Below are 27,144 nucleotides of genomic sequence, written 5' to 3' on the forward strand. Positions count from 1 at the left end.
ACAGCGGCCTGCTCCACATAATGGACCCGTTTATACCGGCATATCATTAGAGGTATCTACTTTTAGAACAAGCTATTGAAATGGAGCAGGTGATGGCCTCAAATGATATGCAGAGAATTAACAGAGTTGATTTTATGTCCTGTGAACTGGTTATGATTTGGAATCTGTATTTTAGCTATAGAATTGGTTGCATGTTTCATATTTGTCTTTGAATAATAATTATATTTAATGGTAATATTTGATATTTGATGAGTCTTTTATATTCAAAGACTAATGCCAATACATCTATTTCATTATCAAACTGATACATTGGTTTTATTCTTCATAATGTTACATGAAACTTTTTTTTTCTCTCCATAGGTAAAACTAAACTTTAGCAACCCACTGTAAAGTCAGCACATCACAATAGAAAGCACTATATGCAAACTAAAATGCACATTTGCAAAACAGAGATAGACATGCCTGTATTCACATGTTTTACATATGAAAAGCGAAGGGTCTATAAGTTTTCTGAGAAATCATTTCCCAGGGAAATGACAGAAGATATTCAGCCTGAACAAGGAAGGAAGAAAAAGGTTTTCTTTTAATATGGAAAAATGGGAGGCAGGGGAAGAGTTAGCAGTAGCAGGCAGGATAATTGATGGCAACTGTTTGGGAAGAAGATTAAGATTCATGTGTAGGACCACACATGGGGGACTGAAACTCTTCAGTGCTAGAGGCATGAAGGGTATGGGGTAAAATTTGGAATGGCCTGCTAGCATAATTGATAAAGTGTCATTATTGTGCAGTGTATGAAAAAATGAAAATAATCATGATGAAATTAGTTATTTTTTTCCTGTAGCATAGAATTGAGGCCTCCAAACCTTGACCCAACGAAGAGTGGCAGAGGGACAAAAAAGCTAGGATGAGATATGGGAGAGAGAGAAAGAGATTGAGGAAAAAATATATAGTTGGAGCCCAGGGCAAGAAAAGAAGGTTTGTGGGGGGTTACCAGTTCTTATCCCTGGACTGGCTGGAAACAAGCTGGAGGCAAAATAAAGTCTGGGAGTTGCACTCTTCCACTCATCATCCACTTCCCTTGGGGGGCCTTTCAGCAAGGCAGTGAAGCCTCTTAGTTCTTACACAGTACAGTATATAGCTCCTGCAGTGAATGCAACTGTTTATTTGGATAGTTGATACAAGGAGAGTGCAGTCAATCTGTTTTTCCTAAAACATACTGACTTCTGATTTAAACAATAGCTTTTTTCCTCCTTTCTTTTCTTTCTTTGTTTCTCTTTTTCTTTCTTTCTTCTTTTTTTTTTCTTTTGTGGCATGTTCAGAGGGTCTTAGGCTAAAAAACCCTAAAATAACCATATGAATATTGCAGTAAGAGCAATTAAAAACAAGATTATATTTCAAAATTTATGATCATTATGATAACACTTGGACAATAGTGAAAATGCAATATTTTCCTTTGAGGACCTGACTACACTTCTGACTATGACGGGATCCTCGGTGACCTTGAGCTTGGAGCATGAACCTCAAATAAAAGAAAGATTAGAGAATAAACATAAAGCTTCATGTTTTTGTTAGCAAAGTAAAAGCTTTACCACAACCTGTAAATACAAATACATTTTGCTTAAGCAAGCAATTTATTTTCACAAGTACTCCTAATTGGAGTCCAGCACAAGTCGCAAATATGACTGACAAAGAACTACTCAGCATGGCATCCCAGATTCTTGAAACTGAAATTGATTATTCTACATATAATAAATCAGATATGAAATCAAGTTAATTTAAGCTACTCTTATAACTATTCAATTTACCCAATTCTGATATAGTTACACTCAGTGAATTCCACACGCCTCATCACAGCGCTATTATCAATCCAGGAGATCATCAAAAACAAAACACATGCTTTAAAGGTCTGACAAAAAAATTCATGTTCCACAAAATCTGCTTTATTTTCTCATGTTTAAAAAAGTATATGTGTTTTCAATACAGCAACATGCATAGCAGTTGGTGGCAGCTTTAAGAAAAGTGCCATAAAATGCCATACAGATTTTAGTGTATCACAGAACAGTTTTCTTTGAGCAATGGAGTGCAGAGAAGTGCAGCACTTTTGTTCTATATTGCATACAGTTTTTTGATCATAGAGGAAACACCTCTCAACCTTTTCTGTTGGCTTCATTGAATTCTGAAGAAAAATGGGGAAAACACAATGTTGGAGATGCCGCACATATACAGCAGGAACGCTTGAAGCCTATAGGCAAAGCAAAGCCAAGATCCCAGGACGCATTCACTTGGCTAACTTGTGTGCTGGTGATGTTCATTCTGCATATTCATGTATGTTGGCAATTGTTTCGGTACATTTATATTAATTAAAAAAAAATAAAATAAAATTGTTGTCAAATGCTTTTACACCTTCCCTGTAATATGAAAGTTAATCTGAAAACGGTCTACACTGACAAGTAATACGAACTACATGTGCCTGTTGTATATCTGGAATAGATTTTTGTTTTAAAATGGGCTAGAAAAAGACAAGATCAAGGTTGCATCCAAGATGTGCCCTGATGGGAAAACATGTTCTGCCTATGTATTTTTAATTTTTTTTTTATTAATAATCATCATATCTCAGGAGATTTCCTCTTGCCTGATTTGTCTATGTGTCTCAATTAGAGAAAGTATTAACACTTTTGTGGGGCCTGACATTGACAGAGTACGAGAACATGTACTCTTATCCTGCCTATAAGTGAGATTCATAAATCAAACTAGAAGACAGAGACTTGAGTAAGTCTACATAATTTGAAGTTGAGATTCAGGAATTATTTCTTACATAGCATAAGAAATATATACACGATAATATTTCTATTAATTAATGTGTAATTAATTACACAATGTGTGTAATTTTAGACACTTCAAAATTACAGAGATCAAAATATCAATGAATAAAACAGGGATTTTCTTAAATCCTTATGAGAAAAGTGTTCCAAACTCATTGAGCTCATTATGTCAAATTTACCTTTATCATTTAAACTAAACATAAGGGAATGAACTAATATGGCAACACCTTTCTTACCATAATGAACACAGAGAAATCAACTGTTTCTGCCAAGATCCTTAATAAAGTAACAATCTGATGTGATAAAAATACAGATAAAAGACAAAATTCAAACTCAGGAAAATATCAGCATGTAGTACTTATTTAATAGGGTGTCCTCATTTCTTCATGTCTTTGTCCATGCTATATGTTGTTTCACAAATTTTTGTCCCAAACTATTGTCTCTCAGAATTGAACAGTGTATATCCCCTACATTTACTTTTTGCATTCTAAATGTGCTGGTTTGTCTTACACTGTTACAAAGACATTTGTGTTTGTAATGTGACAAAATGTGAAACTACATAACAAAATGTGAAAATATATTAACAATTTTGCAAAGAACTGTAACAGAAAACTGATTTCATGTATTCAGAAGCTGTGAGTCTGAACTTTGCCTATCAAATATTTAGTTAATCTTATCAAGCTAGGGCTTTTCATTCAGTCTTTTGCTGTTAACTGGTACCATACAGTTTATTTATCAAGCTCATGTGCTGACACTCATGTGTAGTTTGATGAGAAGTGAGACGAAACTATAGTATTCACCATGAGCTGAGCATACCCATGGCCAGCTGAATGGCTTGAAATATATCAGATAAACATAATGTAATTAAGTTATGCAAACCCTGAATGAACAAAGTTATCTTCAGTGAAAAACTGTCAAAAGGTGTTGGAAGTGTTTGCATAAGTAAGGCTGTGAATGCTAATTTGTAGTAGACCATATGGAGGCACCCACAGCAATGTTAGTAGGCGACTGGAGCTCGGAGGGCAGCGAGAGGTTAGTGTTATTGGACCATGCTATCATTATGAACAGTCATATAGTTATTGTTTTTGATGCTTATTAAGCTCCTCAACAGATGGACAATAATCTGGGGCATGATTACCATCAGAGGCAGTGGCTTGTAACTCATACTTACCAACCAAAGCTCATCTGGAGGACATTAGGGGACAATGGACTACTCTGACCTCAAACACTGTTTCCACCATACCAGACAAAAAAAACATGGCATTTGCACCTATGCATAAAAAAATGATTCAGCCTGATTTTTACAAGATCCTTCTGCTTTATTGTCCCATTAGCCAAACTCATCTATTGACACTATTTACTTATGTAAGTGACATTTGCAACTTTATTTAATTCAGTCAGTTACTAGCAATTGGGATGACCTTTTACTGGCTTCACAGGCTGGCGCTTATAAACCTCAGAGACTTTCCAGTTTTATAGCCACTCAATAATCACACAAGGCAGTATTGATGGAGTTGTTGTCTGTGACCACAGATCCAGAGAATGTACTGCCTATGCAATCTTGATAAAGATATTTCTGAAATTAAAATTGATGAAAATGCGGCTCAGGCTCGAGTAGTCTTGCAACCTTTTTGTTTATTTATTTTACACAAAGAGCAGATTGCGTCTAGTGACAGAGTCAGAGAAAGTGATAGATGAATTTTGGTTGTTTATAGTGGCTATCTGTTGGAAATATATGGGAGCTATCACTCTAACTATCTGTCAATATGATAAATATGCAATTTGCATTATCTCCCTTCTCACAAGCTGTCTACGTCAAAGTACTTTCGTCAAATTTTTTTATGTCCTTCTAGAGCAAATAAATTCTCTTTGACGCTTTTTAACCCGATGACTCCTAATCTCATTAACTACAAAGACTGAAAAAACCTCAGCTATTAATATGCAGTATCTGAATATATTGCCTCTTCAATAATAATCTCTGAATACACTTTGACAATTTTTCCAGTCGTGCAAATTTTTTAAGTACAAAGTCAATGATTCTCATTGATATTATTAGGTTTATTGCAAATATTCAAGAAAAGAGTAGAATCAATCAAACGAATGAGATAGATTGTACTTTATGAGACAACTACAGGTTTTATAGGGGAAGATTAATTTGTTCTTCATGTCTGTTCCTGCATCCTCTGCAATATGTTAAACATCTGATGACTCAAGGTCTTGAAGCAGTCTGTCATTTTCAGTCAGCAAGCTGAACATTATAAACGGCAGAGACCATGTTTCATACAACCTTTAGCATGATGTACAAGCTCCAGTTTAACATACTGAGCATGGAAACAAATTGATTTCATCATGCACTAAGAAGAGGGGAAATACAACTTGAGGTTTTTTTATTTACAGCTTACCCATTTTTAGTGACTCACAAGCAGACATTTAAGAGTCTGGACTATAAAAGTTTGTAATAAATCTGCAACAGTTCATCTTCAATTGCATATTGTTCAGTCACCACAAATGTTTTTTGGATTTTTTTTAGCCAAATGAAATAAAGAGCATTTCCTCACCTAACTTTTTGTTAGAAACGTTGTATTAACAGTTCAAAATCATAAAGATTAACTTCAGAAACTAAAATAAGTCTCCTTATTCCACCACAAATGTCACATTTCTATAAACTCAAATTTAGCACAATTCTATTGTGCTAACAACTCATCCCTAATGGTGCGTCGATACAAATATTACAAAGCATAATTCCAATAGACACCATCTTGAATGCCTGGATAAACAGAAACGTTGGCTTAGAAAATGTAATTTTATTTTCCAAAATACCGCTAGAGGATGCTCATTCAAGAAAACCATCTCCAGTAAAAGATACAATTTTCTAATATAATTATTTTTTCTATTAAGTGAAGATCTCTCCAGAAACACTGGTATCATCCATATTAAGATGGATTTATTCTGCTGTGAAACATACTTTATAAGAAAGAAAACAAAAAATGGCATAAATTGTGTGAATATGAAAGCGGATTTTTTGTAAACTTCATCAATTTTACTGTAAAATTGAATCTGCTATTTAGTAAGAGTTCACAAATAACAAAAACTATATACTTCATCTTACATTTAAATAGTATGTGAGGTAGTTTTGAAATATTTGACTCAACAGGGACATTTGACATGAAATATTCGCTCTTGTTTGTCATACATAAACATTAATTACATATTCATATTACATATAGTGGAAGCATATTGGTTTAAAAAGTAAATTTCAGCAGACATCACATGCCACAATGCCCCCTGCCTCTAATTTCAGTGGCCTGCCCCAAGGGTGTAATAACAGTTTATTACACCTATCCTCGCTTTATGACCCTTCTCTACCTCCACCCGCTCCCCTTCTAGCCCACGCTAACTGTTATTGAAAACACCCAGGTCTGCCATATATCATTCCTGAGCACCACAGTATGCTATGCACAACAAAGCCAATCAGTACCTGTTCACATGGGTATTGTTCAGGTCACATTGGACTGGCTCCACTTATCTAATATCTGTTTCGATGTGGAAGTATTTAAACATAATCTCATTTGTCTTTACAGCCTTAGTTGCCCCAAGGCTGAGTCTTCTTATTTCCCCCCACATGCATCTATTGTGTAATTGCGAAGGGAAAACCAGATGGAATTCAAACTACTACTAATATTTTTATTTTTTGCCACATTGCATGTGTGCGTGGATGTGTCTTTGAGTAAACGGTTAAATGGGTTTTGGTCTGCATTATTGCAAGTGCAAGGATAATATGCACTCATCTTGAACTGAGAGAGAGAATAATAAATATTGAGAGCTCTGCATAGTTCATGGTAACATATATAATGGATCTGGCATAAAATGCAAAGCATCAGGTATTCAAAGAGAGGGATAAAAGCTCAAAGGTGACACTGTGACAAGACTCATGGAAGGACCCGTCACCCCTCTGCCTCAGTGCAGGCTTCGCTGTCAGCCATGAGACTGTGTATGGAAGAAACCGCACTGCCACGGCAATGCAAATGAAAATTTTACTTCGTGAAATTGAATAACTCTATCTAGCCGACATACCTAGCCTACAGCTCAGTGAGTTTATGAAACATGCTACTGGGAAAAAAAAAAAAAAAAAACTAGTGACAGAGAACATGTTTGAGGATCTCCTGAAAACTCTGAAAACTCTCTGCCTATCATAAAGAAACATTCTCTGCAATGCTGCATATAAACTATTAAGCAATGTGGAAGTTTTGATCACATTAGAGGCAATTTCCTGGCTTATTCTTGTTTTGAAATAATTTGCCTATCTTTAGTCATGCTTAGACAATTTTAGATTTTATGTCCTTCTTTTCCGGACAGACTGGAAAAACAGTTGGTCTGAATATGTTGTGCAAACATGACTTTTTACACAAGACATTGTAACGCCAACTGACAGGGTAGATGGGTTGTGTTGCGGGTGTCTGATGGGTGTAACTGCTTCTGTTTAATTACTTGTCAGCTGAGCAACCCAGTTGGTCATTTAAGAGATTCTATCTAACTTGAGGTGTCAAGGTACACTGCTAGGGGGCAGAGGGAGATCTTTCATGACTAAACAGTCAATCTTTGCTTCACTTAGGTTCACACAAGATATATTACTCTGATCTAATAGTTGTTTTTTTTTTTTGTTTTGTTTTTACAAATCTAATGGATAACTTTTATCACTCAATTGAAAGGATATTTCTTTTCCTTATGCTTCTATTTGTATTTCCTTTTCAAATATATATTTTTGTACAAGTAATAATCTGTCTACACTTTTTTTAAAATTATTATTATTTTAAAGTTTACATGCAAAGTATAACATAGTTGATATAATATTATGTTTCTGTCCATATCTTATGTTTTCTAGTCTGTGCTGGCACGGAGAACAAGCTAAGCACTCTGTCGGACCTGGAGCAGCAATATCGCACATTGAGAAAATACTACGAGAACTGTGAAGTCGTCATGGGCAACCTTGAGATCACAAGCATTGACCGTAGTCGAGATCTGACCTTCCTCAGAGTAAGGACAAAACACAAACATGTTGTTAATGAAATGATTTGACATGTGTTGAAATATGGACCCAATGCAGAGTATATATGCATTAGATCCATTAGATCCAAATAAATATATGTATATATTTATTTGAAAAGGTTTAGTCAAAAATGTTAATGTAAAGCTCATAAAACCTAAAAAAAATCATAAAATTTTAATTTATTGGAAATTTGGGACTATTTGGTCAAGAAGCCATTCAGGTTAGCTTGCTAATTTAAACCATTTCGACTTTTTTGACCCCATTTTAAATAGAATTGAGACTCGGAGTTAAAGCAAGGCATCTGACCCGAAATCAGAATCGTTCAAATTGAAATGATGCACATATATAGTAGAAAGGTGTATCTACAACTAATTTTAAAATGATCTTGTCAACTGAGACTTCTTCTGTACCTTTCCAAGGCAGAGTGAGGTTTATATTAGGGGATTACAACTCAATGTTCTGCGGTATCTTATTCCAGGACTTACACTTCAATACTGCAATAAAATCCGGTTATACTCATATGCAATTCATACCAGTAAAGATATATTTTTTTAAATTGAACCCAACATGTATGTCCCAAAGGAATCTTAACCCAACACCCACAAATACTCCTACAGACACATGCACGCACAATATCATTTGTTTCTTTCAAACTTGAAATTAGTTAATATTTTCATTTGAAAGTTTCTCTGAGCTGTAACTTCATGCAAACGACTGAAGGTAGGTGATCTTCAGTCTGAATTTTGAGAATAAAGAAACCACAGTCTATACAGTTTTGCGGAAATCAGCTGCTCACGTTGACCTCTCAGACCTCTCCTGATAACAAACAGAGCCCTGGATTGTGCTGCCTGTACTCTGCACTGCCAACACCATCCAACTCCAATTGATTTCAATCTTTCTGGAGGGCATGGGAGCTCCCGTGGTGTTACACTAAAGTGCTGACTGCATTATTGGGCCAATATTGCTGTGAGAATGAACTGAGCTACTGAGGCTTTGCAAAGAAAGCAAGTCTCAACCAAAAATCAAGCAATGTTCTTGTATTTGTCACTACATCAGTAATTTAAAATTAATAAAGATAAATGGTTTGTTTTTGTCTGGTAGAAGTAATGGGCTAAGACATATCTTACTTGGGTTTAATCTATGTTATCTAACATGTGTAGACTGACCAAAAACATCAAAACAACACAGTCATTAAATGTTTCACACCACTATGAAAGAAAACAGATTATATTAAGGAAGAGGGAGCAATGGACAGTTTACTGCTACCATTAGACGTCTGAAGAGACACCTGACTCCACTGACCTTAAATTAAAAAAAGGTGTCTGTTTATTTTGTTATGTGTTTGAGGAGGGGAAAATGAAATCTGATTATAGTTCATTGGCACAGAGCAAATTTGAACTATGAAACATGCTCACCTACGTTTTATCTTGTGCCGTTTAACTGTGTGACCTGTACCAGCTAGTGTTATATAAAGGGCACATTTGCGGGATGAGGTTGAAAGTCCATTAGTACAAGCCTTTCTTTAGATGCTGACATTATACTAGTCATTTACAAAACATCTCCCTGTGGCACCAACTTGCCAGGGTTCTCCACCTTTTCATGGTGGGCAATTAAAATGGGTTAATTGAAGATGCTAATTAGAAACATGAGGTGCCAAACAGCTAGGGAGCCAAAGGGCAAGGTGCAGTATGTATTTTTAGGAAATATTATTATTATGATAAGACACATTAATAACATTGCTCCCCTGGGAGGGAAAAATAACCTTGAGGTAGAAAAGAAGTGAAGGGGGAAAAAAAAGAGAACTATTGTGCTGGAGCTTACCATACCACCTGCCTTGGGAGGTGATTGAAACTGATGCTTGTGCATTGGCTTCTTTTGAAGATAGCCAAAAGATTGATGGCTGCCTCCCAAAGCCCCTCGAACAGCTTTAGCAGTAAACAGAGTCCATCTTCCAAACTGCCACCACGACAGATGAATCAACGCTTTCACAGTGATTAATAACTGCATTTCAGCACACATGCTTTTATTCCCTCACACATATGCACATTGTTACAAAGACGCCCACAGTCAGCTTTAACCATATGTACAGTATGTAAGAATCCATATCCTTACTACTTTGTATATGTTCCCATGTTTTACGCATAGAAAGCATTTGCATACAAAAATTGGAAATTCCAAGCAAAGCATACCTTTGTATGTGGCAGATGGCAGAAACAGATAAAAGGAATGGTAGCTAGGTATTATCTTTTTTCACTGTCCCTTAATCAGTCTACAAGAAGAATATTTCTATTTACTTTCCTCCTGGTGGTGTCTTCTGCTTTAACAAAATAGTTTTTAACCATTTCCACCCAGTTACTCTCTTCTTCCCTCAATTATAGTTAACACTCATAGCATACACTTAGTTGCAGTTTTACTAGGTCTACCTGTTTTATTTCTTAATAGAGCTAATTTGAAAAAAAAAAAAAAACATTTTATATATTTTAGCTCAGATCAGTGATGTTGACAGACATTTGCAATACATTATACTATACTAGCTTGTATAGTTTCTGAATCTTTAGAAAGTAATAAAGTGGTACAAACATAAAATAACTTTGTAAGAAGAGACAAATATAAGTATGTAATAAGATATTTAACTATTATTTAACTTATAGTTAATCTCATAAAAGTAAAATTATATTACCTTGATCACAAACTTTGTTTTGTATATAAAACATAAATGCTTTTTTATTATTAATATTTTCGTAGGATTAAGGGAGGAAAACATTTGTTTCATTGATGTCTCTGATGGAGGTTTAGTTAATGTCCCTTCAGCCACAAAGGGTGAATACAAATTTTTGATTCTTCTGGAGATTTTTTGTCATTTTTTGTTTTGCTTTGTTTTGATATGAATATGTGATTCCCCTGAGCAAAATGTTTGCTCATTCCTAAAGCATCCATATACTATTAACTCGTAGAAGGACCCTTCTTTGAAAAGGTCAAGTCAGCTGGGACTGAAAGTGCAGGATGGGGGGATATTTTTACTGCTCAAATTACTTTCATATGAGCTACCCTGCTCTGTGATCCCCACTGAAAATGGCCAAAGAGGGCAGTATAAACACATTAACAGTCATGTAGACATCAGCCTTTTTAATTTTAACTAAGTAGGTTGTTCCTGACTGACGTTGCAAGATGTCTTTAACCTTTAGTTGCCGATTAGTCTATTTCTGCTCACTGGCGCGCACATTGTGCTCTCCATCTGGTGAGCTTCACTATGACAGCTGGGAGTTATTTGAACAAGTGTAAGGTCAAGTGCACAATTCATTGAATAGTCACTAAGGGCAGCATTAAGACAAAGACCATAATTTTCCAAAAGCCCCATTTCGACATTATGGTAGTAGTATACAGCAACCTTTAAACTTTTTTTTTCTACCCATAATACAATAAGTGTTAGTTTGTTAAGCTTGTTGTCTATATTACTCACCCTTAAACATAAACATTATTGTTTTACATTTTACCCACCTAAAGAAATTTCAGAAAAAAGCAACAATGTAAATGTCATAAGGAATTCAATCACAGTTTTGATTAAAAGTTGTTACAGTCAATCTTAGCTTCCGGCTACTGGGGAGCAGCTAAGGCCTAGCTAAGGCCTGCCAGGTTTATAGCACACTGGGGGAAACCCTCCACATCCCAAAAGTTTTCGTTTGAATTGTGAGCTGCTGCTGAAAGTAGTCATCAGAAGATAGGCACACTCTGGTTACAAATTCAAATTCTAAAATACTTTGTTGATCCCAATAAAGCACAAATATATCTCAGATAATACTTGATATATAAAACTCAGACATTTTACTCAGATCATGGCTTTTCAATTAAGTCTAATTGAAAGTGAAATTGCAGGATGGGGGGAAGGTATCAATACCTTAGATGTTTGAGGAAATTTAGAAATGTGAAAAATATATAGATAACATTTAATAAAACTGTTGTCACAAAACCAATTTTTTTTGACAAATCTAAAAGCACTTCTCAGTTTGATCAAAGTGTAAAGAAATTTTATGGTTAGATATCCCTGATCATTCCTTCTCAACAGTGATACATATTAATATATTGGTTGAGAGAGCATATAACTCAAAATGTTGCATTTAGTAACTGAAAGAACACAGAGCTGACTGCAGCCACATTTCCACTTATTTGTGGGCCCATGAAGGCAGCATGTTGATCAGTAAAACACATCCTCCTATCTGTGTCAGGACTTGCTAAATTGGGTCATTATAATCCTTTTATAGGATTGCGGAAGGAAACCCAAGTCTTGTTTGACCCAAGTCATACAATATAATTATCTTTGATGCTGACCAAATGCAAACTTCTGAATTAGAATAGCAAAGAGTGGTCAAAATTTGGGTTATTCTAACTGACCTAAAACACAAGAAGCTTTGTCTGATTTAACTTCAGGCAGTGACATAAAAGTATTAAAGTATTTTTATTTGATATATAAATACCTGGTTTAAACTTCATTTGTATTGTACATAATCTGTAATCTGGTAATTAAACCAGATTATTAAGCAATAATCTGGTTTAATTACCTCTTTGGAATTAAATCAGTCAATAATCTGCCAATTTATATCTGTTTTTAATTTCATTATATTAACTTTATTTATATATATTTTTTGCTCCATTTGTTTTCTTTGGTATGTTGCATTTTAAAATACACAGTGGCTAGTAAGACCAGATTGTTAGTTATGCAGATCCTTCCAAAAAAATAAACATTTCCAGGAAAGTAACCTGCAGATATTTTTTTATTATTATTATTTATTTTCCTCACTGCTAAAAAGATATTACACTTTCTCTGGTATTTTTTATTGCACCCTTACTCTGAAACTGGAAACAAGTTTCAACTTTCCTAATACAAAAATGTCTGGGTCATAAATCATCACTGAGGTCATGAGGGGAATCAGAATAACAATTGATTGTTTTGGGTACCCAGGACTGGCCAGAGGTTTAGCAGAAAGATACCTATTTGTACCATAAATATATCATAGTTTTTCATTGGTTTAAATTGGAAAAATACACATAATTATTTTATTGAGTCACTTAATAGAATTTGTTCTATTTCATCAATATTCAGAGAAAAGCAATTACTACCAAGATGGAACCTAATTTAGTAGGTATTTGCAGTAAATCTGATGCAGATGCCATACAATAGCATATTACAGTGGTAGGAAATTATCTTAGGCTAATTTATTATTTGTACTCATGAGATCTAAACCTGCTTATTCTGCATTTTATTTTCCTTTTCTTTCAAAATTTAGAAAGAAAAGGAGACACCATTGCTGTCTCCTGATATCTCGCTTCATATTCCTCTTTGACTGACATATTTGTCCCTTGGGTACCATCACTGCCCTCCCCAGCTTCCTAATATCTGATGCACTGTTAGATGAGCGCAGATTACGTTGGCCCCATGCTCCTCAGCAAACTCCTTCAATATTAATGAAGACTGATGAAGTGCTAGGGAGCCCCTGTCTTTCAGCCCTAACCTAGATTGGATTGACAGTTGCAATTAGTGTCTCTTCAAGTTCACTTCCATCACTTTAATTTGACATGAAGAAGGACAGTGTGGGGTTGGAAATGACACCATTGAGAGAGAAGTCCTGAGGAGAATGGATAGTGAGCAAAAGTTTGACTTTTGGACTGAAATAATGGTGCATTCTTCACCTTGTACTAAATGTTTACCAGTCTCATTCTTTTCTCAGATAGTGCTTCTCATTCTGTACAGTTTATTTTATACACTCCCACTGGGTTCAAATAGTTACCAATTATCATATAGACCTTGATGACAGGGCAAGGTTGTAGTCTCCTCTGCATTACCATGTTACATTTAATTTGTTCCCCCCAAATGACAGCATTCGACTTTCCAGGTTTCCTCTTTCACCTCCAGCAGTTACCAAATATATAGCATGTCAATGTGTGTGAAAAAGATGAATGTGAGAGACATGGGGACTTCCGCACCTGAAAATGAATGACTCTCCATTTTTGCATTGAAAAGAAGCAGTAAATGATGGTCAAAATCTGACTGTGTGTCAAGTGTGTGGGTGTGTGTGTATGTGTGTGTCTTGACAAACACTTTTATTTGTGTATGCATGGATATGCATGGGATGTTATGTGAAATATGGCACTAGAGAAGTTTCTCTTAGCCACGGCAACGCTTCTCTCAAATCCCCATCCATCAAATACATATTTAGAGTGTGAATATCTGCAACTTTAGAAGTTCTTGAACTCCTGGCCTCTCCATTAGGTTCAGTTTGGTAGGATTCAGCTGAACTCTGTTTGCTTTCTGAATTTTTTTTATTATTCTAATTTAGTTTAATTTTTTTAATTTGTGCACATTATCACAATTTCAACACATCATAAAGGTGCTTCCTTGGATTGAGATTTGGTAACTAATGAGACCATTGGAGTCTTGTAAACTCCCTTTCATTTTCAAAATGATAAAAGTATAAAAAATTTGATTCTTCTTGGGGATCCAAGTATCTCAAAAAAACCTCACCCCACAATATTTGACCATCAACACCAAACTCAGCTATTTCCCCCTCGGAAGGTACATTCTTTCATATTGTTCATGCCAAATTTTAAAGTTGTGGTTTATTTTAAAAGCAAACTGAATAATCTATTAGTTAGGGGCAAAAATGAATCAGTCCACAATTGGTTGGTAGAGATTTTCAAGTTAGTAATGGCTGTTTGTGCATATTTTCAAATAAATTGCTATTGTAAAAAGTTACGGATAAGCAGGGCTGAAAAAGTAACAGACCACCCTGCTTCTCAGTTTGCATTTAGTCTTCATATCTAGCTTCTTCTGTAGCCTGAAAAAATTGAGTCAATAAATGTATGAATAAAAGAAGTGTGAATGATATAGAGTAAGATTTCAGTTCACTTCTTGCATGCAGTGTGACTTGAGGGAGTCCTTTTTAAGAATGGCATGTGTTTGGGCTTAACTCCCAAGCAGAATTGCTCCTCTGGAACCACATTTTACCATCCCCATTACCAAGTCATCATTGATAGCTGAACCTATTGAAAACACTTGCAACTATAATCCCCTCTGGCTTTTTTTTTTTTTTCTTCATTTTTATGAATTCAACTTCTGCTTGTAGTTCCATGCATAATAATGAGGAACCTTGTGGTTTTGGCTAGCCTAGTCTTCTATAGCGGGTTTCTTTCATCTCTCCTGCTGTTATGATTTATTTTTCTATTCACACATTTAAAGTTATAGTATACCTCAGCAGTATGAGTTCTGTCTGAGATCAGGTTATTTACTCACTTTCTCTGTTTTGTAAAATCTCAACCGTCCATTACAATCATGCATACTCAAAACATTAGAATATGAATTCCGATGACTGGTTTATCAGCATAGAAGTATCTTTTAAATCTGAACATTCTAGGGCAGGTACTAAAATGATTATTGTAAAGCACAAATTTCTGTGTTAATTCTTTTTATTGGTCTGATGCAATATCCTAACTTAAAATGTCTAGTTTAGTTCTTACCTGTAAGTGGGAAATAATCATAATTAACAGAAAAGAATGCTTCCAGTTGTTAATCTGGTTTTAATTAAGATACATAATAGCGTTTCACTTAGTGATAAAGTATTTGAATTAACTGGAGTTTAAAAAAAATAAAATAAAATTTATTGACTGGTGTGTGTGGTAGAAATAAAAATTATTAAATCAAGTATTATTATTTGCTCTCAATTTTTGTTTTTTTTTTTTGTTTATTTATTCATTTAAGTCATGTTAGATAAATCCAGATAATAATAGTGGTATTAATGCATTGATTTATTTGTATTAATACACCAATATTAAATAATCAACTGGGAAGCCAGTTACCCTCATCTTCATGTTGTCGCTAAAATAGTTTCATTTTAAACACCATTGTAACTCTGCGCTAAAATTTACATTCACTGCAAGACAGTTGACGTCTTTAGCATGCCAGCTGTTTTTTTACTATTTTCATTTAACTAGATAATTTAACCTGAATATCTTTTTGTCCTTAAAGCCCTCCTGTTCCACCTTTCTTTCTTGCTTCAGTCACTTGTGTTGTTGCCTTTTGCATTTCTACCCCTGATTCCTTCAGCATCCCTCCTCCAGCTCTCCTTACGGTCAGTGTTTGAATAAAATCTCATTAGAATTACATAGCCATTTAGCTAAGTGACACAGGGTGTAATTGTACCATCCATCAATTGCTATGTAATAACACACTCGGAGGCTCTGAAAGTTGATTAGCCATCAACCAATGTTACCAGCGGGTTTTGGGAATAAATGGTCAAGAGAGAATAGTCAGGCTAATGTGTGGTGGGTGGCCTTGGAGGGTGTTTCGGTCAAGGTCTTTGACCCATGCAAGCTAAATTAACTTGGGAAGGGTGGCAGCAAAGTCTTAAGAGACAAATAAGTCTTTCTTACTGTCTTTCCAAAGACTTATGGCTGATTTTTATCCACCAGGTTTCATGGAAGGAACATACAGTTCTTGAACATCCTTCTTAATGATTACAATCAGAAAAGTTATATTGAAATAAAAGGTAAAGGGCCTCTCTTTCACGTTCTCCCTTGCAAAGAAGAATATGTTGATCAGTAGCCCTTTACAAGCAAAATATTTCTTTCTTCATCTTTCATAATTTTACATACACCACTATATTCTGAAGTTTAGTTAACAGTAAACTTTACGCTGTTGTGCCATTAAAGTCATTTTGTTTTTCATTCTGAACTGTAATTTCATTTTTAAATTGTCTAATAATAATACTAAATGAAAGAGAGGATTAAAATCAATGAGCAAACCAGTATCAATGCATTTCTTATTTTAATTAACACTTTAATAAAGTGTAATAATAATTTCTTATTATTATTGGTCAGCTTCAAATTTTGATTTGATTTTGACAATTCTGGTCGTGCATACCCAAAAAAAGATTTCATACCAACTGAATAACCAGATTAAAATTTGACTTTTCATCAAATGATTATCACTTATCTCAGTACGTTTTGGCCCTGACTCAAGTGCTATGTGTGTTTTAATGATTAATGCAGCAACCTAGACCAAATGTTTTGTAACTCTATGTTATCAAGAAATAACAAAAGCAATATGGTCAATTAATAAAATGTAATTGTTGATTTTTAAATAAAAAGTATATATTTGATATATTGTGTTTAGAGTATTTACTTTCTGTAATCCAGTTGAGTTTAGTTTTATTCTTACAATATTATTTAACTTTGCCAGGGACATATCTTCATTGACTAAAATAAAAAATAGAGAAACTAAAAATTTAGGAGAGTAAGGAGAGTTTTGTGGGTTTTGTTTCTTCTTTAAGCCCTGACAAAGGGACCCTGGCCCTAAAGATACATTATGAATTTTGGGCTAGACTAAGTTAATAAAAGCATTCATCCCATCTTGTCATGGGCGTCCCTTTGGCTCCTTCGTCTTAACAACAGCAAAGTTATTTTGCCTCTACCAATTAAGATGTTTTTTCCTTTTAAGATATCTACAATGACTTCTATATCACAACCAATCCCAAGAACAACGGCATTCCCAAGCAATGCAACAAGCCTTAGACGTGCCATGTCCAAAGAAATTTAAATCATGTTTGCCTTTACCACGTAAGGCTCATTAAAATGTGTATCTATATCACCATGTGAGGTGAAAGTCAAATTAATGTTCAGATTTTGACTTTTTAGGCCAACAAACCTAAACTTTTGATCAGCTTAAGAACAGCCTGTTTGAATGCAGGTTTCAACACTTCTTGTCTGTTCTTGTTTCTTGTTTTTCCTGTTTGTATTTGGAAGCTCTGCCTACAGATTGGTTATGGACCACCTGCATGAAATGAAAATATTTTAATTTCTTAGGATTTTGATTGGGAGTCAGTTCAACTCATTTCAAATCATGAAATGAGTTGAACTGACAAACGCCAGGTGAAACACCGAGAATTAATTTGGCAGCCACATCTAACAATGTTTTCTGAGCTCTGCTATGAGCTCGTCCCAATATCTACATATATGCATTCCTTTATTTCACAACGGTGTTAATGTACTGTAAATGAAGAAAGGTGGAAAAACAGCTGTTTTTTCAATCTATCCTTAATGCACGGTTAGATCAAGTATCCCAGATTTATATTGTCCTAATTAAAGTTTAAGCAGTGATAAGGTACATGTGGTCAATCGAGGTCTAACCTCCTTAAACCCTGTGTAAAAAGAAACTTTCTTCTTCTTACCACTTTTAAAGTTACTGCTGTTTTCTGAGGAGGAGAAAGAAGAATCTAATAAAAGCTGATGAAAATTTATGTGGTTCTCTGTGGGTGTGCAAGTGCAGGTGTTAGTTCCTGTTCTGTCCACAATGAGACTTATTATCCCTCTAAATAGATGAGAGAATACCTTAATTGCTCATTGAGTTGATGACACTGTTATGTTCAGATAATATCCCCAAGTAGAAAAGTGACAAAGCGCAGATAAAGGAACAGAAGAAAGATTGTAAGAGAAGATAATGTATATCACCATGAATGAAAAAGAAACATAAAGCCCACACACTTATGCAGAGTATCTTTTGGTATAATTGCAGCTTTTACCATGAAATAAATGCACTGACAGTGCCAGCTCCACCCATGTGAGAGACTAAGTCTTTATCACTAATGGACCAGTGACTAGTACTGTAATTACACAGGCTGTTGTCTAGCCCAGTGCACAACTATATTGAACCCAAACTTGCTCCGACTTTTTTGTCTCTTTCTTTAACATCGACAGTAAAAGGGCGATCACCCCTTTGCCCAAAAAAGGTTGGGTAAATGAGTTGTAGCAATGAAAGACCACAATGACAGCAAAGCTGACTGAAAAATACTTTTGAAAAGAAATACTTGAAAAAAGGCAGATTTTGATATAGGATCATAATAATCTGTAAGTATGTTTGATACAACAGCAATAAGCATAAGCATGAATGCCTCCTCGTCATGGGATGTACAAAGAGCCTCCTCGTCAAAACTCTGACTCATTTAGATTATACTTGGACGAGAAGTGGGAATGCTTTTCTGACTTAGAAAATTTATTTATTCTATTTAATCTCTTCAAAACTTTCCCTATGTTCCTCGGAACATACTCACAGTATGGTCCTATCACCACAATATTTCACTGTTTAGATCACATGTGTCAAACTCAAGGCCCGGGGGCCAAATCCAGTCCGCCGAAGCATTTTATGTGGCCCTCCACAGTGTAGACTAAACACTAAGTGTGATTAAATATTTTATTATCAATCATATCAATGCAGTTTTTATCTGTTTACTACCAATTTATATCAATCCCTCCAGTTTCTTGAGAATTTAGTTGATGTATGATTACACTCCATGATTTATACAGCGAGTAAATAAACAGTCGCATTTATTATTAGATTCTGAAGGGACTGAAAAGATGTTCAATGATATTATGTAATTTTAAGAATTCATTGACATATTAACAGTTTGTGAACAAGTTTTATCAACACATTCTGACACAACTGGCCCTTTAAGAGCCTTCATGATCTTGATTTGGCCCAAAATGAAAATGAGTTTGACACACCTGGTTCAGATGGTGTGATCAATATTATCTGGGGTGCTGCTCCACTCATTTCCTTTTATTGTACCTATAGCAAAAAACAAAAACAAAAGAACTATATATATATATATATATATATATATATATATATTATATATATATATATATATTATATATATATATATATATATATATATATATATAATTTTGATCTAATTTGTTTTGAGCTAATTGTTTGCTATGACCCCGAAATGATTTGCAGTAAACATGGGGACCCTAATGGTTTTCTTTCAACATCATTAATCCTTCTCTGTTTAAACCCCTGTCACTTTCAGTTTCATAGGTTTTCAGTTGTGAGACACTCTTTCCATTTCTAAATGATGGATTGGAACAGTTCTTACTGAACAAGAAAGAAGCAAGATCATGATATTGGTACGATTAATTTAAAGATATACTATTTCTTGTGAAATTTGTAAGGCAGTGTAATCCAGGCACACTGGGCTGTCTGTGTTTGAAAGAGCTGTACAAAAAACTTGCAAAAAGTTTTATTGTTTATTGGCACCAAAGAGAAAGGGGAGTTACTCACATTCATCATGATGGTATTTTATGGATGTGTCCTTTATCTCTAAACTAAAATCAAGTATTCTGCTTTTTGTTCATTACTGAGCATGATCTCAACGCAATATGCAAAAAAATCCCATTAGGTCAAAGTGTTCCATTCTAATTCCTCCAGAACATTTTAGAATGCCATCTTAATTAAACATGATTGTTTTCTGGGTTTGTTTAATTCTTAAAACTGCAACTGGGTCTTCCTGCCAAATAAGTCCCTTGGACTTTGCAGCCACTCTGTGTCTCCGTTTGTGTGGAAGTGTGTGTGTGGAAGAGAGAGCATGTGCAGAGCCAAGTGGGTCAGAAAACTGATTTCTTGGTTCCCTGTGGAGACAGCAAGACCTTTATCTTCAATTTCAAAGATTTCCTCTGTGGTCAGAACAGGAGGCTACATCACCTATTTCTTCTTCTCTCCAACGCTTTTTCATTTTACTGGGCCATCACTTACCTTAGACAAGACAAGAGAAGATATAAGGTGGACATTTTTACATCCATCTTGGACAGATGTATAGGTTTTACAACCTTTTCATTTTCAACCCAATCTTGAAGGTAATTTTATTTTATGATGATATTTTTATTTCATTTTCATATTATACTAGTGATTAATATGAAGTGTTGATCACCCATAACAACAGACATATTGTAAATGACTCACTGTGAAATGCCATGGCATATAGACTTGCGTGAATAGGATAGTGGGCCATGTTTTGCAATTCAGAACTTCTCAAGAAATTAGAATAATTTCAAAAGGTATAACTCATTTATAGTCATTATATATACCAAGATATTTTATATGTTTGTTTCAGTGTAATTTTATTAATTACTCATGTAATTCAGTTTCTCAGAAAGGCTTTTTAGTAAAGACAGGTTATACTATCACCATGTTGTGGCACACACAACAATGGGAAAGACTGCTGAGCAAAAGGCAAAACCGTTAGAAAAATGGTACACATGCAAAAGGGACAACCCTTTTGCATGTGTACTAATAATGTGAGTTTCCATTTCCAACATAAATGAATTTGCTTTTTCATTATTTTAATCAATACAACTTTGACATCAAAGCTCAACATTGATTGCCAAGCTTTGATGTTTTCTGCGGTACCACGTCTCACTTTTATCCATGTGGAATTTGTCAAAGTCTACGTCAGTGGACACACAAATCTTAGACTAAGACCAAAACAGTCAAAACATCTATTTTTCTTTGTCCTTTAAAATTTATAGGACCATAAGACCTATGAGACTTTATTAGCTAATAATACTTTTAGGACCATTAAGATTGGCTGAGTCTCCCTCACAGCAGCACTTAGCAGTCTCGGTGGTGTACTGCTGGAGGACAGAAGTAATCGGGCCACAGTGTGACAACCTCCCCTCCAGCAACAGAGGGTCTGAGCAGGCAATCCAAAGCACTCCCAGGGGGTGATTGGTACAAGACTCCAAGTCAACCAAAAAGGCAAATACGACACATAGTGAAATATTGCCCTAATCCTAATGCCACAATAATTGAGAAAGAAGCATGTTTTTCCACACTCTTTAGGTTTCATATTTTTGCAGTTTGTGTCTAAAAAAGTTGTTGTTTAGGTGAAAGTGCTGACTGTCTAAAGACGTCAGAGTCAAAGTTTTGGAATATCTCTTATCTGTTTCTTTTTGATTTGTCAAAATAGCTAGCAAATGCACTTCATAAAGAACACGCTGTAATTTCAAGCTGCTACTGTTGGCGCTGCTCAGATTGCCACATTTAAACAGGGCATAGTAAAATCTAGATGCTCTCTCATCAGAAAGCATTGTTTTTTTCTTATTCTCCAAATGTTTTGTGCAAGGTCAAAACACTTGAAGAAAGACTAGAAGATGCCTGTTTTGGATCAAAGCAGAAAAATATTCAATTAAGTGAGAGAAAATCCTCTATTATCTTCCCTCTTTGTTCAGGGCTGAAAACAAACTCTTGCTGGAGTAAAAGTTGCTGAGAGGAAAACAGAAGTTTACGGTCAATACACTCTTTAAGTAGAAATCTGAAAAAAAAAAGATTGATTGGAGGTGAGATAGGGGAATCAAATGAATGAGGTTTGACAATACATTTAGAGACAACAAACTATATTAGATTCCGAAACCTGAATCTGCATTAGATGTTAACTTCGGCATTAGTTGATCATGGTGGGAGGACTTAAAATCTTATTAACAATACTTATAAAGAACTGGCTATTATTTATAATAGCCAGTTATATAGAACTGGCTATCCAATTCAGAGGAAACGCATCTTTATCTGTGACATGTCTAGTGACCCGTGGTCTTCACAATGATGTTTATTCACTAGTATACTCTAACAAGTCTTTTAAAGTACCGCTGTATTTATACGGACATTAAACTATATTTTAATAGATAGTGTGTACTGATTATTTAACTACTGACGTTTGTTTTTGTATATTATTTATTTTAATGCTATTTTGACACATTAACAAGTTGCTGCTTGTCAATTGTTTTGTCATAGACATATAAGAAAGAGCTCCAACATGCACAAAATATAGACATAAATCATAATGTTAAGTGAGACCTTTGGTGTCATGGTAAACTTTCAAGACAGTGTACTATGTTCTTATACTGGAAGGATATTTTACATCATGGGAATTGTTTCCCAGGCCTGATTAAGGAGCTAACCATGGGCTACATTGATCCAGGTCCTCCTACTGCTTCAGTTTTCATCAGCTCATTGTAGGGGAACGTGCAGAAGTGATTACTCTCGAATTAAGACTTGCCTCACCGCAGATATATGTGTGGCATAATTAAATAATGGCTGCCTCACCCGAACAGTCCCAACGCAGACGAGACTCGCAGCCTCGTCAGATTGGCCCAATATTAACCATGACACATGCGTAACCAGGCTGGTAATTAATGCACTGAATCAATTACAAATTAGTCAATTTGGAGAATTCCCCACAGGAGTTCACTCATTACTAGTGTTCTGATGGAGTTGGAAGTTCTTCTCCTGGGATGTAGTGTCACTTTACTGTTCTCCTTTTGTATCATTCTTTATCTGTTTTCTGAAAGTAAGATAAATGACAAAACTGAGGTTGTTTTGGTATACCATTGCAAATGTCAGGTACTCAGGTCTAGATTACAAGCAGTGTCCAGGTAGAAGAAAATCTGAAGCTAATTGGATCTAATGAAGTCCCCTCTCTTTAAGAGGTAGGTAATGAGCATCATCATTTGGAACAGCTGCTACAGCCATGCTGATTCAGTTAACTTTAAGCAAACGCTTCATTAAAAACCTTTAAATGCAAGTTTCATAGTTTATTATTGATATTAGTCCAGCAAAATGTATTTATAATATTGTATATAGCAATATATACTGTGTAAAATTATACTGTGTAAAATTTAGTAAATATTTTAGAATTGAAGAGATTTTAACAGTGATTATGTTTATTAAGTTATGTTCATAGAATGGAGATGGCAAAAAGTACAGAAAGATTTAGCATCACTATTTCTATTGTTGCGACTCACAGCAATGCATGGGATGGACACTTCCTCATTGTTTTTCTTTTGGTGGCAGAGTCTATCTCAGTTATGTATCTTTTAAGTTTAATTCTGAAACTGTCAGGAGCTGGAATAGGAATGAGCTGCCGGAAGATAGACAGTGGAAGATAGTATTGAGGTAATTGTCACTAGCTGTGTGTGAATGTCATTGAGTACAGTGGAGTATCACCAGGCTTACTGGTCACTTCACTGGACATGGTGTCTTGTTTTCATTTTTATTTTTTATTTTGTTGTTTGATTTTATTGTTTTTTTCCAGATCTTGCTTTGTGATCTAAAACATCTGTGTCACCTCATCACAGATTTTCTCTATTGGATTTGATGACTGCTGACACCATTTGAGTATAATGAACACATTTTCATGTTCAAGAAACCAGACTGAGGTGACTTAAGTTTTGTGACATGGTATGTTATCCTACTGGACATAACCATTAGGAAATGTGAACATGATAGTCATCTAAGGATGGACATGATGAGTGACGTAGGTGCCTGAACAATTGAGCAATCAGATCAGCTGCTACCCCGTTTTTAAAAGTGGGGTGCAAACCTATATTTCAGCTCCACATTTTTGACCCAAAGAAAACTTATCACTCATATATCTCACATATTTACAAACTTTGTTGACTCTCATTATATATTTTTAAAACTTGTAAACAAAAACTGTACGAAATAACATCTTTATTATAGTTTGCCCTTTACCTCTGGCTTACTTCAGTCTAGTCTGATAGTAATGAACCAGCAAGATAAAATTAATTATTTCTCAGTAAACTTGCAATTGTATATTTTTTTTCCCCATTTTTTTTCTCACTCCCCATAAATCTGAACTTTTCTCAGCATTGCAGCAGTAGGCTGCGGCAGCTCACACCAGTGACCAATCTGTAACAGAGTAGCTCAGAGTATGACACGCAGTGTTGTGTGTTGCTCTTCACCACTCAGAGAAACACAAGAATCAGCTTCAAACACCTAAACTGTGTACACAAACAATAAAACCAACTGTACATCTGCTGAGCTCATCAAGACACTTAATACATAGGTCAAAACTGCATGTGATATTGGAAGACTTTCCAGTAGAAGTGAACCGAGGATGTCAAATGAGAAAATAGATTAGATATTTTGTCTTTGTATTAACCAAAATGCCAAAAGGAGTTCCTAAGATTGAAATATTCTGTTATAATATTAGGATATTGCTAATGTCGGGGAAACATTCAAAGAAAATGTAAAACTTTGACCTCTGCAACTAGGTTATCTAGTGGCTATGGTGTGCTACAAGGGACATTTTGCTGGCAGGGTTTAGAAATATTTGTACCCGTATAGGGAAGGCCACTTCAAATTAGCACAAAGTTGTTGTGAGTGATGACCTTTATCTTCTAAGACACTAGTTCCCCAATTCAAAGGGCACAGTTGTTGAAGAAGCAAAGATGTAAATAATTTGCTGTTTTACTGAGATTCCAATCTGGACTATTTCAAGTTTTGAAACTATAGATGAAGCAGCACTCCCTAATAAGCATCCATCTTCTCCATCCATTATACTTATCCTTATTAGGGATAAGCATAAAACTCTAAAAAGTCAATTTTGCATAATACTGCCTATAAGTGCCATCTGTAGATCTCTAGATCTGTATGGTGTGCTCTGTGTTGCCTTATGACCAAAGCAAACAATTAAGGAGAACCAGTTACGTAACTGGTTCGGCAACCAGTTAAATGATTGGTGGCTGAACTACAAACCTGTTTTTTTAATATTTGTTAAGTATCATAAAAAAATCTAACTGACATATTTATACTACAATTGGGAACTTCCTGATGAAGTTGGTTTTGTTAGACATTATTCCACTACATTATTGTAATTAGATTATTACATTATTTCACTTGAGTCAACTTTTTTTCTTCAAAATTTTCAAGAAACAAATATTTTCTATTGAAGCAAAGAAAAGTAATAAACACTAATAATTTGAACCCACACTCAAACTTGCCCAATGTTAAAATGGGGAAACAAGCACCATCAATGAATGAATGAATGAATGGATATTAGCACTTTTGAAGAAGGTTATTAAGGGACTGTCCAATCTTGTTTGTGAAGTTTAGAAAATTAATGTCTGGCCCACGGTTTCAAACATTTTACATTTGCCACTGACTTAATATTTTAATCTGGTTGTCATTTACATTGACAACCAGTTCTCCAAGAGAACTCAGGGGGATTTTCTACGTTACACTTATGGACACTTTATCCGGATTCTGTGCCTGCTTACAGATGTGAAAGTGAGCTCAACCAGAGGATTTATTGATGCAATACAGAAATAGAGGAAGCGAGCTTAGTGAAGGAAACCCTAAGCCCTCCCAATACACCAGGACTGTGTATTTGTCTTCAATGGCTGCATCTCTGCATAGAACATTTGCTTGCCTCAATATCTATGGAAATGAGAAGGAATCATACCATTGTCTAAGTTTTATTTTATTTTTTTCAAAAATGTTAATCATTCCTCAACCTTTCTAACATGTGCCCCAAACCTTTTGTCTATGTTGTTTTTCGTCTCACGTTATCAATTATGTATTGAAAATTAAGTAAAACACAACCCAAACTCTTAAACTGTCATCTGTTGCCAATCTGTTGCTCTTCATGGTTCCTTTCTTCCCCAACTCCTCCCTTCACTGATTCTACTCAAAACCTTCCTCTCTTCTTCCTTCAGAGCTCAGGGATTGAAGGACTCAATTTCAAAACGGTGCACGTCTCAGTGACTCAAGTGAGGGGTTTGTTCCGCTGCCACACTTCCGCTCACAAATGCTTCTGCTTGGGTTGAAAAAGGGATAAATCCCTGTTAATCTACTGAATCTGGCTCTCACCATCTCTTTTGTTCACTGTTGCTGAGATACTTATTCATTGACCTTTAGGAATTCATGTAAAGTCGGATGATGCCAGTGAGGGGTCCCATAACATGATCATATTTAATTTTACTTACAATGTTTCAACCTCTCTGTATACATTTGTTTCTTCTCTGGCTAGTCCTCCTATTTATTTCAAATACCTGTGTTAATTTTTTTCACAAATTTTTTGAGAAATAATTTTCTATAAATTTTGACTGCAAGTTTACTGTGTTCACACACTGCCTTGTATAATTAGGAACCCACTCAACCTTTTTATTTTAGAGATGTTACAATCAAAAATTGCAATGCAAATGTTTTTTTTATGAATCTGGATAAAGTGTCCATAAGTATTCCTAATATTTTATAAGACAGACCATCTGAAAGCTGTGCATAATTTTGAAGTGGAAAGTGACCTATGATTTACATATGTTTACAAACATAATTCTCAAAAAAATATATACAATGATCATGTATTTAGCCCCATAAATAAAATCCAGTACAAAAAAAGTGCATTCAGATTACACTTGATGTGGAAAGCTTAGAGGTTTGTCAGAAAATATTAGTGAATGATCATACTTATGAATCCTGGAATGGGCCAGATAGATCAGAGTAAAGTTGTGCAGTGGTTCAAAGCAGAATTTGATTAAACCTCTCATGACAACTTACCTTAAACATGGGACTCAAATTAAATTTCAGGCCAACAAGGGGTCATAGTTCATGGTAACTGAATGGGCAGCAGTTCAATTTTTGGATGCTTTCAA

General features: G+C 35.1%; 1 protein-coding gene across 1 annotated transcript in view; it reads left to right on the forward strand.

Annotated features, from left to right (window-relative positions):
- Positions 1 to 27,144, forward strand: part of LOC129361272 (receptor tyrosine-protein kinase erbB-4-like) — a 254,495-nt gene that overhangs the window by 116,907 nt on the left and 110,444 nt on the right. Inside the window, exon 2 of the mRNA XM_055032020.1 lies at positions 7,705 to 7,856. Coding sequence (XP_054887995.1) covers positions 7,705 to 7,856 — 152 coding nt within the window. The remainder of the gene's footprint in view (positions 1 to 7,704; positions 7,857 to 27,144) is intronic.

Source organism: Poeciliopsis prolifica, unplaced genomic scaffold (assembly GCF_027474105.1).
Source record: "Poeciliopsis prolifica strain line A6 unplaced genomic scaffold, Auburn_PproV2 SCAFFOLD007, whole genome shotgun sequence".
Taxonomy (NCBI): Eukaryota; Metazoa; Chordata; class Actinopteri; order Cyprinodontiformes; family Poeciliidae; genus Poeciliopsis; species Poeciliopsis prolifica.